Source organism: Pleurodeles waltl, chromosome 4_2 (genome assembly GCF_031143425.1).
Source record: "Pleurodeles waltl isolate 20211129_DDA chromosome 4_2, aPleWal1.hap1.20221129, whole genome shotgun sequence".
In the NCBI taxonomy this organism is placed as follows: domain Eukaryota; kingdom Metazoa; phylum Chordata; class Amphibia; order Caudata; family Salamandridae; genus Pleurodeles; species Pleurodeles waltl.
Genome location: NC_090443.1, coordinates 690,249,512 through 690,261,584, shown reverse-complemented (window position 1 = coordinate 690,261,584; position 12,073 = coordinate 690,249,512). Strand labels below are relative to the sequence as shown.

Here is a 12,073-nt window from a genome sequence, read left to right as displayed (position 1 = left end):
TCAACAAGTCATCCCAATTAATGCTTTCATACCCTCAAGTAGATTATATGGCTGCCTAATGAATAGGCCCCAAGTATCAACATTTTAAAGTTGGTCTAGATTCATAGGGCAGCATCCTGCTAAATGGGTGGTTAATACGCTTTAAATCATGTGATTACTAGACTTGACTCAGATTTGATACAGAACACAACATCGAAGTGGTTTTAGTTGCCACCCTTGAGAGGCCTCAATGCTCCAGCAGGTCTCCTGCTTCTAGATCTGTATTCTATATGGTCAATTCACAGTGTTCTTATCAGATGCGTTGATGTTGTGGTTTTAACCAGCGAAATGCTCAAATGGCTCAGGTCCTTTCTTAAAGGACCCTCTCAGAAGTGTCTCTCCTGCTCTCTGCTCCAATGACAGGCCTTGTGGCATGAAATACCCATGAACTCTGCCATTTTATTAACACTATTCAACATTTCCTGAAGCCTTGGGAAGTTAATTAAATGTTTGCTTTCCAGGCACTGTCTTGTGCCCTTTCTTGGGCCATGGACATTCAATGCTCCTGAGGTTCAACTACTATTCCTCCATAAGGTCTCCACTTCTAAGGGAATCTATCAGTGCAGTAAAAGGATGGAGTACTGCTATTCAACAGGACAGAAACTTTAATAACTGATGGAAGTGTTCGGTCATGTCTAACAGAAAGTAGCATCCAGCCTAGGAAGTCTGTCTGCTCTTACAGCGATAGCAAAAAATCTTGGGGTTTGTATAGAACACAAGCTCTCCTTTAAGTTTCAATTCCATAAGTTGTGGTCTTCATTTTTCAAGTAATTGTGTACTTTGAAAAAGATTCTGCCTTTCACCCCACCCCATCCTATGACGAGTTGCTAGAGGGTAGGGTTAGAGGCTGAAGACGGCAAGCTGAGCTCTGGATTCTGGTAGTTTCCAAGTTTTAAAGACAAATTATGGAGGTTCCACTCTCATGCTTCCTGGGCTGTACCTGACAGTGTGTTGCTATAAGGAAATGCACTGACTGAACAGGTCAGTGGGGTTTCTGTCTTGTCTTCTTTACTATAACCAAGCAAGCCAAAAGATAGGGAAAACATAGAAGGGCAATAAGGATATTTATTTTGACATCTGACCTGGCACTGTTCAGTCTTTCTAAGCAGACCTGATCATTATATTGCAGTGTTTATTGTCAGGCTTAAGAGGACATTTTGGCACAATTCTGTCAGCAACGCTGGCCATCACCTTTCAGTTTTGGGGCCTTATGTATGTGTATTTAATTATGTGCAAACAAAGTTACTCTAAACTAGCCACGGTTGGTTTTCTCTTCCCTGACTTGACTTCTCCGTGTTGTACACCTAGCATTTATTCCCTTTTAGAAATGGGTTTTGAGAATTAAAAACAGCAGCTGTACCAGTGGAGTGCCACCAATGATGTGGGCAGTTTGCTTCTCCCTGTAACCAGCTGAGGAAGTGTATTGGGAGAGTCTGGGGCGCTGGGTGGGATCTGAACACAAGCCTCAAGTGAAAGGCTCGAATTGTCCGACATTGCAGAACGGCATCCTATCCGTTTTAGGGGCGAACCTGCGAGTTCATACACGAGCCGCTGCTGTGTTCAGTAAAGGACTTGGAGCCCGCCTGTCGCTCATCATTTGTTGGTTTGTGTGACACTCTTCTTTACAGCCTCCTCACTTGTTTAGGAATGTCTGGCATCATTTCTGTTTCTGTGGAGCAGGGATTAAGCACTAATTGATTTCAACCTAATTAGTGCCACTGCTTCCCACATGATCGAGGAACTATTTTGTTCCGACTTCCAGTGAACCTCAAACAGAAGCCATGTGACTGGCGTGTCCAGCCGGACAAACAAAATTGCAAACTTTTATTTTTTAAAGCTAACTTCTTTTTTATTTTGAATCGTCATTTCTCAGTTTCCACTCGCTTTTAAATGCCAGTCGATAAAATACAATAAAAGTCTTTCTGTTTTCTGAATGCATTTTTCGAGCATGGAAATAACACGCCTACCCTACTTTAATGTGATCTACTTTTTATTACCTCTTACTGGTGTAAAAAAGTGCACATATAATTAGAGAAACATTATCTCAGAATTTGCTTTTACTGGTATAACGTGTGTTGGAAGATGGACCTCTCTGAAGGGTCACCTCTAAACTTGTTGGCCTGAGCACTTTATCACTGCTGAACAGTGTTAAAATGCCTGTGGTCTTTCCCTAAACATGGTCTGATTGGTGTATATACAGTTGGCATATTCAATTTGTTTGCATGTCCCTTGTAAACTGGTATACCATATATTCATGGCTTGTAAATTAAATGCTACTAGTGGGCCTGCAGCGCTCACTGTGCCACCCACTTAAGTGGCCCTTTCAACATGTAGCAGGCCTGCTACTGCAGAGCCTGAGTGTGCAGTTTGACTGCCACTTCGACTTGGCATTTAAAACATCCTGCCAAGCCTTAAACTCCCCTTTTATTACACATAAATCACCCCTAAGGTAGGTCCTAGGTAGTCCTAAGGGCAAGGTGCTGTGTAAATAAAAGGTAGGACATGTCCTGGTAGTGAAAAACTCTCAAAGTTGTTTTTCACCACTATGAGGCCTACTCCTCTCATAGGCTAGCATTGGGAAATCCTTAATACACTTGTAAGTTGTAATTCCTCATTAGAGAGGAGTAGCTGCATCATGTTTCATATCTTTGGAATGGTAATGATAAATCCTCTTTAATGGTAAAGTTGGATTTAATCTTAATATTTTAGAAATGCCACTTTTAGAAAGTGGGCATTTCTTTTCTCTTACTGCTCTGTGCACCCATCTGAGGTGTGGGATGGCTGCACTTTGTGCATTGCCTCTAGACAGCCATGAACACAAGAAGGGTGGGTGTGACAGGGAACTCATCTGCATTTATCTGCATTCTGGGCAGGAAGAGGGAGAGGGCACTGACATTTACACCTGAATAGGGAGTGCCTGTCCCAACACACAGGGCTGATTCCCCCTAATAATAAGATAGAGCCAGGGCTAGGACAATAGGATCTTTGTGCTCTTCTTTGAAGGCACCCCACTTAAAAGGCACATTGGGGTGTAAGTACTGGGCCTCTGACCCTACCAAGAGAGTACGCTACTGGACCTGTGAAGAACTCTGCCAGGAGTGAGGATTGCTGTGCTACAAGGAGTACCTCTCTGCTGGACTGCTTTTCAAAAAGGATTGCTCTCTGCTTCAGTAAGCTACCCTCCTGTCTGCTGATCTCTTTCCTGCTGAGAAAGGACTGGACCTCTCTAATCTGAACCCAAAATGACTCCAAGGGCCTGCTGGCTTGCCCCCAGTTCTCCTGCAGTCTCAGGGACATCAAAGACTGTCTGTAACCAGCACCTGGTCTCTGTCTGCTGTGATTCCTGCTCTGCCAAGTGGTGCCAATCCTGACATGGGCCCTTGAAAGTGAGCATCTGTGCTGCAACTCAAGAAAACCAATGCGTTGGTGAGTTGCACCAATCAAAACCAGCATTTTTACACTTGATGCTAACCCATCACCGGTGCTGCTGGAACCACAGACACTGCATCGCCGACTTTGCTACGCATCATCCCCAGATTTCGATGCATCTTTGAATATGCACTGAGATGACACATCGCTCCAAACCAGAAGTTCGACAACAACGCTTCGCCTCAATGCCCAACACTACCGGATCTTTGATGCAGCTTAGAACCGACACATCATCTTCATCTACCCGATCTACAGCAATGCATCTCCTCCTCTGCTCTGAGCATAAAGTTGTCGACACATCTTCCATCCAAGGTAATTTATCAGTGGACCCAGCATGGGTTCAGTATAGGGCCTGCCCTCCATCACTTTTGGCATAGACTTTGGATCTACCCTAGTCTAGAGTGACCTCAAGTGACCTTTAAATGCTATAGACTTCTAAGTACTATTTTTGGATTATTCTTCAGAAAAATCGTATCTCAGCTTCTACTGATTAGATATTTGTCATATTGGTCTTGATTTACTCAGTAAATTAGTGTCTATTTGTCTAAACATGTGTGGAGTCTTTTTGAGGTGTTTTCATTGTGTTACTGTGGGTAGGTGTGTGTTGCACAAATACTTTACATATTGCCTCTTTCAATAAACATGACTGCTCTGTGCCAAGCTACTAAAGGGTGAGCACAGGTTATATTTAAGTGTGTATCTCGCTACCCTGACTAGGATTGTGGTCCCTACTTGGACAGGGCACATACCTCTGCCAACAAGAGACCCAATTTCTAACAATGAGGTTTCCAGTTCTAAAGTTACTTCAAGCCAGACCTAAAAACCTACCTCTTCCACTTTCTATCCCTAGTGGCAAGGAGCCTTGGAGTGAATGTTGCACTTTACAAGTGTCAATACAATGCAGCGAAAAACTGGACTTTACAAACCCCATGTATCTTGTATTGTTAGCCTTTCCATTTCCCTATTACAATAACGTTCTTTGTTTACTATTCCTAATGTTTTAAACTTTCTCTACCATTGTAACTATTTTATTCCTGATAAACCAAAGGCCAGTGGCTGAAATGCACTTAAATAAGATTTGGAAATACGCCTATAAAATATATATTGCCAGCATCACCCACATCGATTTTGGCATATGTGATGTGCTCCATCAAATGCCTGGAATTTACAGCTGATCTGCTAATAACTCAGCTGTCAGACTCTTTACAGTGTTGTAACTTGTGCATAGAAGTCTACAGTGCTAACAGGCAGTGGTGGCAGGCACTAACTCCCCCAATCTTACATGTGCACAGTTAAAAAAATGCTTAACCTCCACATGCCTAAAGTTAGGAAGTTAATGAGGTTTAGTATATCTTTTTGAACTTTTTCTGATGTAAAATGGGGCACTTAACCATTTAATTACACCAAGAGAAAGCAAACTTAAAAAAACAATAGGAACAAAAGAAAACAAATCAATATATGTATGTATATGTATATGGCCACTAAAATATTGAAAAAACTATCTGGTAATACATAATAAAAACAGTACAATAGAAAAAACTCAACATTCAACAACTGGCTGTCGTTCCTAGGTGAAATACGTTGTAATGTGGTGCAAACTGGGTTCTGTGCCCAAACTGGAATTACAGGTAAGACACAACTTTTGTGTTATGCACAGCGTCTTTTCAGAGAAAAAAAAATATGCCAGTTTTCGTGGCAAAATTTGTGCTTGGAAAGACTGTAAAATTTAGGGGCATATTTAAACTTTTTGATGCAAAACTGCACTAACGCAGTTTTGCACCAAAAAGTTTAGCACTGGCTTGCGCCATTCCTGAGCACCAGCTGGGCGCCATATTTATCGAATGGAGCAAGCTGGTGCAAAGGATGGGCTGGTGTAAAAATAAATTACGTTAGCCGGGGGTGGGCTGGCGGTATGGGAGATGGGTGTTTTGACCATAAAATGACGTTAGGCTGGTTAGAGTAAAAAAAGATGACTCTAACCAGCCTAGTGTCATTTTCTGATGCAATACCATCCATACCACATGAAAAGACAGGTGTCATGCCCACCACCCCAATGGCCAGCACAACCTGTGCCATGCAGGGGGGCCGCATGTTGGGCCCCCGATGGCACTTAAAATAAAAAAGAATTACTTACCTATACTTACCGTACTTACCTGGGATGGGGTCCCCCATCGTCCAGTGTCCCTCTGGTGTGGGTGGGGGTGCTCCTGGGGCTTGAGGAGGGCAACCATGGAAATGGGTCCACAGGTCACCTAACGCCTGGTCTGACTCAGGCGTTAAATAATGGTGCAAAGCAAGCTTTGCACCATTATTTAGCACCTCCTCCCACTCGTATGTAATTTTATCACGGGGATAAATATGGGGTTAGCACCATTTTTTAAATGGGAACGCCTTCAGGTTCAGGCATCTAAAAAATGGTGCAAACTCCAATATTTTGAATTGAGACATGTCTAAAGTCAAAATATAAATATGGAGTTAGTTTTGCGCCGAATTTGCATTAAAAAATGACGCAAATTTGGTGCAAATGGGGCATAAATATGCTCCTTAGCATTTTGCAGCCCATAACAATAGGAACATGCTATATCTTCCAATTTGACTGGTGGAACTGAGAATGGGGAGGAAATACCGCACTGGCAAACAACAACACCGCCATGTATCTCTACTTCCCTCCATGATAATAATTCCCAATACTACCATTGCAAGGAGTCTGTCTCTATGGATATATTTCTTATATCCATGTAATTTCTTCACATGAAATGTAAGAACGAGTTCATATTTTAATGAAGAATAATGCTGCCTTTACAATCATTGGAACATATCTAACCTTATCTTTTAAGCAAATTAAACCTCATATATTTATTTTCTTAGTTATGGGAATGTAATTGCGAAAATACTTTAATAGATAATTGAGTGAAGTATGTTCATAATACTGTATGCAGGTGTAATACGTTACCTACCAGAATAGGACTGATAGGGAAGACTGTCCACCTTTGTCTCAATACCATTAATCCTCAGTCTTAAAGCTCCTGCCATCGGATGCATGTCAACATCACTGAGGAAAAAGAAGGACATTAAGATAATCTTTGATTGTTTTACTCAAAAACATGTCACAACAATAAGGAGCATGCTTCGCAAGGGGTCAGGTGTACTGACTTTATATTTTAAGAAAGTCAAATTCAGATCAACGTAGCCCTCATTGGCCATTTACATATTTCATTTGACCGATGAAATCCGACTCTCTTGAGTCTTGATTTATTGGGTTCAATAAATAACTCCCATTTACAAGTATGTCCCCAATAATAGGGACTAACATGTTGGTTTTGGTGTTTAATGCACCTCCTACACATCCTGGAGATATTTGGGCATATAATAATTAACCGGACTACTCAGAATGAGGGCCCAAGAGTTCAGTATGTGTACATTTTTATGAGTATGGTTTCTTATTTTTTGAGGACACATGAGGTTTTTGTGTTCTTTATAATCTGAGTTCCAATTTTGCTCCAATATCTGCTTGGTGTACAGTCATGTTTCCCTGTCCGAAGTGCCCAAAGAGTGCATCTAGTATCTGGATATTGGGCCTAGCCTCAAAGTAATCTAGTGAGGGTGTGCCTATCCCTGTTCCTTGACAGGAGTGAGGCCCTGGACCTGTGCTAAACCTGGATGGGTGCACCAAGCATGCCCTCATTCACACTGACTCTGGACTGCTGTCCCTAACATGCGTTTAGCAGTTAGAGTGAATCTGAAATTGTGTCCATATCTTTCATTTGTGTCACTGGAGTGAAAGCCTACTATCACACTCATAGAAAGTTCCAATTCTATGCCCCAACCCAGAACCTAGCAGTGACATTCCAAGAGTATGTTGTGCAGATTTGTGTATGTGCCCTGCATGGTGCATGAACTGTGTGTATAAGTGAACCAGACTAATATAAGCCTGTGGGATCTATTTAGATGTTTTATGTAGGCAGTGAACATGTGTAACTGACATTCCTGAAGCTGGAGTTGGAAGAGAGTCTATTTAGAAATTTAATTATGCCTGTTGCTGAGAGAAGCTGCTGATTAGTTTTGCTACTCTACTGCCTGTTAGGACTGCAGTTTCAAAGAGACAGGGATTGCTTAGGTGAGGTCAGCTTTTTTCCATTCCCCTGATTACTGTTCAATGTGTCTGATAACAGCCAGGGGCTGAAAACTCAAATCTCTTTGAACCTCTGTTATGGGTGCTTCATGCTGGTGATTTCCCTGCTGTGAGATGCATCGCCCTGCACAGAGGCTGTGTCAGCAGAGCAATCTAGAGATGGCACCAATTTTAAAAGTGAAGAAAGTGGATCAACATCTCCTGTCTGATTTTACTGTGTAAAAGTGAAACCCACCGACCTACTTGTTCTTCCACATCCAAGTTCACTCTGACCAAGGAACTGAGTGCTTCAAAGAGTATTCAGAAGACCGGAGCTAAACAAGGACTGGTGTCTGCCTGACAGGAGAATCCCAGAGGTCAGGACACATCACCTGATGGAAGATGCATTCATCCTGTTCATCTGACCTAAGATGCATAGATGAAAACCTGCCTGCTGAAAGAGGGAAGGAGCTTTCCAACTCTGCAGGAGGTGTGAATGTCCAGGAGAAGCCAGAAGTAGTGAGAACCGATGCTGGAGGGGTCTGCCCAAAGAAGGAGGATGGAGTAGAGCGCTGTGCATGCTCCAGACTGCTGAGAGCATAAGACTCTCCTGGCTAGGGTTCCAGATGGAAACCATGAAATCACAGCCAGTCATTGCTACTACTCTATGAACTGCAGTGGCCCTGCACAGGGGTGACCCAAAGAAATACAAATGCGAATGGAATGGGCACGGCAGGGGCGGCCACCGGCCGCCAGGGTCAGAATGACCCCCTCAGTGTATTAGAAGGGGTTGTTAATCGGCATCTGATCCTTTACTCATGCTACCACAGAAATTCCTATCATGAGGGGAGAACTGCCTAGTCTAAAATATGGAGTGAATAGGATAGCGGATGAAGGTGCAGTGAGCCCTGCACCTAGTACACTAAATTGTGCCTGCTCATTATTACTTGTGTAGTATTTAGTTCTGGTGTGCAATAAAGTAATTTCCTTTTTTTTTTAAATGAACTGGGTTAGATAACAAGGTATTGAGACGATGTGTAATTGCTGAGTTTTGAGCTTGAGTACCTCCACATTCCCTTCCTGAGAAGCCTGTGAGCACGTAGCTACCACCGAGAGTCAAGTCCTGCAGGGGTTGCACTTGGCCCATTTTACAGAGTCATAGTAGGATGGACTGAGGAACATCAGAGAGAAAGAACCTCAACCCCACAGCTGAGGCCCAATAGTCCCTGCTTGCCCATGGCGGACCAAAGTAAGTCTGAGATAAATCTACATTTATCACATTTATTTGCTGCTCATTTGTCAGTATTTATCTATTTAATTTGAGGTCTATGAAAAAATGAAATTGCGAAAGATATATTTAAACATTTGTTTGAAATCTCACTTTGGATGCCAATTCAGTTCCACTAGTACCAATAGACACATATATGAAAAACACTACATTGATCTGAAAAGGTTTCACTGGTAGAATGAGAATGCCGGTGAGAAAGGAGGTGATCTAGTCCAGGGTTCTGTCGCAGATTCCTGCTTCGCTGAGGCGTGTGCATAGGGTGTGGTGGCAGACGGTGTGGAATGCGGCTATGAGGTCCAGGAGGATGAGGGCTGCAGTTTTGTCATTGTCCAGTATGGTTCTGATGTCGTCAGTGGCGAAGATGAGGGCATTTTTGGTGCTGTGGTTGCTGCTGAATCCGGATTGGGATGGATCCAGAGTGTTGTTCTCCTCGAGGAAATGGTGCTGAGGAGGGGGTGTTGAGTAGGATGCATCTGAGATGGTTGCATGGGTCGTTGGCGTGGAGGCTGGTGAAGGTGCAGTTCCAGCAGAAGAAGGGTCCGCGGGTGAGCGGAAGGGTGGCTTGATGGCAGACGGGTTAGCGGCGGGTATTGAGGGTGTGGAGGGTGATGGCGTCGTAACTAAGATGGGTGTAGCGGCTTTGGGGGGGTGAGAGCCAGGGGTTCGAGCATTGGGTGTGGTCCAGGCATGGACGGGCGCAGGCTGGCTTGCATTTGGTGCGCCAATGGCGTGGCCGCTGGAGAGGACAGCTGGGAGGCAGGAGTGGGGATGAAAATGGCACAAAAAAGAGGGCGGGCCATGGGAGTGCAGCGTGAGAGAGAGGAGGGGGCTGGTCTGCAGGAGCAGCAGTGGCAGGGAGAGAGAGAGGGGGAGAGCGGGAGTGAGAGAGAGAGATTGAGAGAGTGTGGAGGGAAAAGCACAGAAGTAAAGCAAGGGTCAGAAAGAACACAGAGGAGAGCTAACGGCAAAAAGGGGCACAAGGGTGCAAACACAAAAGAAAGAGCAAACAGAGCGAAGCTGAGAAAAGGAAGAGAGAGGTAGCCTTCTAGGAAAGCAAAGCACTCCCACTAGACACCAGGGATGAGGTGCAGACAGAAGCCTGTGGGTGGAGGAGGGCCTCGAACTCCTGACAGGGGTTAGGAGCTCAGAGGAACAAGGGCTCTACTTAGCAGGTGGAGCTATGGGAGGCTGAGCAGTTCACTGACTAGGTCAGTGGTATTGCTCGACCTACCGCGCAGTGGCCACCATTAAGTAGGGGGGAGGAGAGGACAGCTGGGAGGCAGGAGCGGGGGCAAAATCGGCATGAAAAAAGAGGGCGGGCCGGGGGGTAGCAGCGCCGGGAGTGCAGCATGAGAGAAAGGAGGGGGAAGGCCACAGGGGCAGTAGCAGCAGGGGAGATGGAGAGGGGTGAGAGCGAGAGTGAGAGAGTGGAGGGAAAAGCGCAGAAGTAAAGCGAAAGTCAGAAAGAGCAGAGAGGAGAGCGAACGGCAAAAAATGGGACAGGGGGCAGACACAGAAGAGAGAGTACACCGAGAGTGAAGAAGAGAAAGGAGAAGAGAGGCAGCCTAGTAGGAAAGCAGAGCTCATCCACTAGACACCAGGGATAAGGTGCAGGCAGAAGCCTGTGGGTGGAGGAGGGCCTCATACTCCTGACAGGGGTCAGGAGTTCAAAGGAACGAGGGCTCTTCTTAGCATGTGGAGCTACCGGAGGCAGAGCAGTTCACTGACCAGGTCAGTGGTATTGCTCGACCTACCGCGCAGCAGCCGCTATTAAGTAGGGAGGGGGGAGGAGAGGACAGCTGGAAGGCGGGAGCGGGATAGGGGACGAAAACAGTGCAAAAAAAGGGGGGTCGTGGGGGTAGCAGTGGCGGGAGTGCAGCCCGAGAGGTGGGGGGCGGGCTGCAGGGGCAGCAGCGGCGGGGGAGAGAGAAAGGGGGGAGAGTGAGAAAGAGTGGAGGGAAAAGTGCAGAAGTAAAGCAAAAGTCAGAAAGAGCACAGAGGGGAGCAAACAGCAAAAAGGGGCACGAGGGGGAAGACACAGAAGAGAGAGCACACAGAGAGCAAAGCAGAGAAAAAGAGGAGAGAGGCAGCCTAGTAGGGAAGTAAAGCTCTGCCACTAGACACCAGGGATGAGGTGCAGGCAGAAGTCTGCAGGTGGAAAAGGGCCTCAAACTCCTGACAGGGGTTTGGAATTCAGAGGCACGAGGGCTCTACTTAGCAGGTAGAGCTACGGGAGGCAGAGCAGTTCACTGACCACTACTATAATTATCCGAGGAGAAGACTCTCTCTTCATGCCCCCTTACCGCCCTGAGTAGAACTCTGTTGGCCCTGCATTGACTGCCATCGCAGCACTGCCTGCCTTCATTCAAGCGGTATACAGGTTGGGAACATAGTGCATGAGGCTATTTGCCTTGTACCCAACCGGTGCAACAGAAACATCTGCATGAAATTAACATAGCTTCCTCTTTCTTTGCTAAGGAAGTGAAGAAAATCAATGAGACTGGATGTCATCTTGAAAGTAAACTCTCAGCTTTGTTCTACATACTATGCAACGAGTGCTGTACTATTTGAACCAAAATGGATTTAATCTGCATACTTTACTCCTCAAGTAAATATTACAACATCCACTGTATCTAATAAATGTCATATAAGGTACATTCTGAAAGATTACCACACATATAAAATGTTATTTCCCTTCATCTTGAGGTGTTTTTCTCCTGTTTTAAATACAGCTGCACCCGCATCAGTTCTGTTATTCAGGGTATCTCACCTGCACGCGCAGATTACACTTTTTGTGGACTTAAACTTTACTTTGGTGCACAAACTGTTCTGTAAATTGGGCTCGTTATGAGAATCACACAGAGCCAAATCTAGCTGATTAATGAAAGTAAAGCACGTTTATTTTCCATGAAAAGTAACAAAAGAAACTCTCTGTGATTAGCGAACGTTTTGCCACATCAGCGGTTGTGTAATAATCGGGTGCCCATTTGTAAGAAAGCATCCTATCTCTCGGTATTACATGCCAGGTTTACAACGTTTGGAGCAGCAGAAGAAAAGCAAGCATTTGCAATGCAATGGGTTTCACTTTTGCTCGAGTTAGAGCTATCAGCATTGTAAACTCCTAACCGGAATTTTCTTGCCACATAAATTGAAAATGAAAAGTAAAACAGTTACACATACCTAACCGGCAAAAGTGCAATAATCTA

The 12,073-nt window shown here is 44.8% G+C and overlaps 1 protein-coding gene across 1 annotated transcript in view; it reads right to left on the bottom strand.

Annotated features, from left to right (window-relative positions):
- The window catches only part of LOC138293200 (vitellogenin-A2-like), a 383,104-nt gene that overhangs the window by 39,377 nt on the left and 331,654 nt on the right, over positions 1-12,073 (bottom strand). Inside the window, exon 31 of the mRNA XM_069232287.1 lies at positions 6,426-6,520. Coding sequence (XP_069088388.1) covers positions 6,426-6,520 — 95 coding nt within the window. The remainder of the gene's footprint in view (positions 1-6,425; positions 6,521-12,073) is intronic.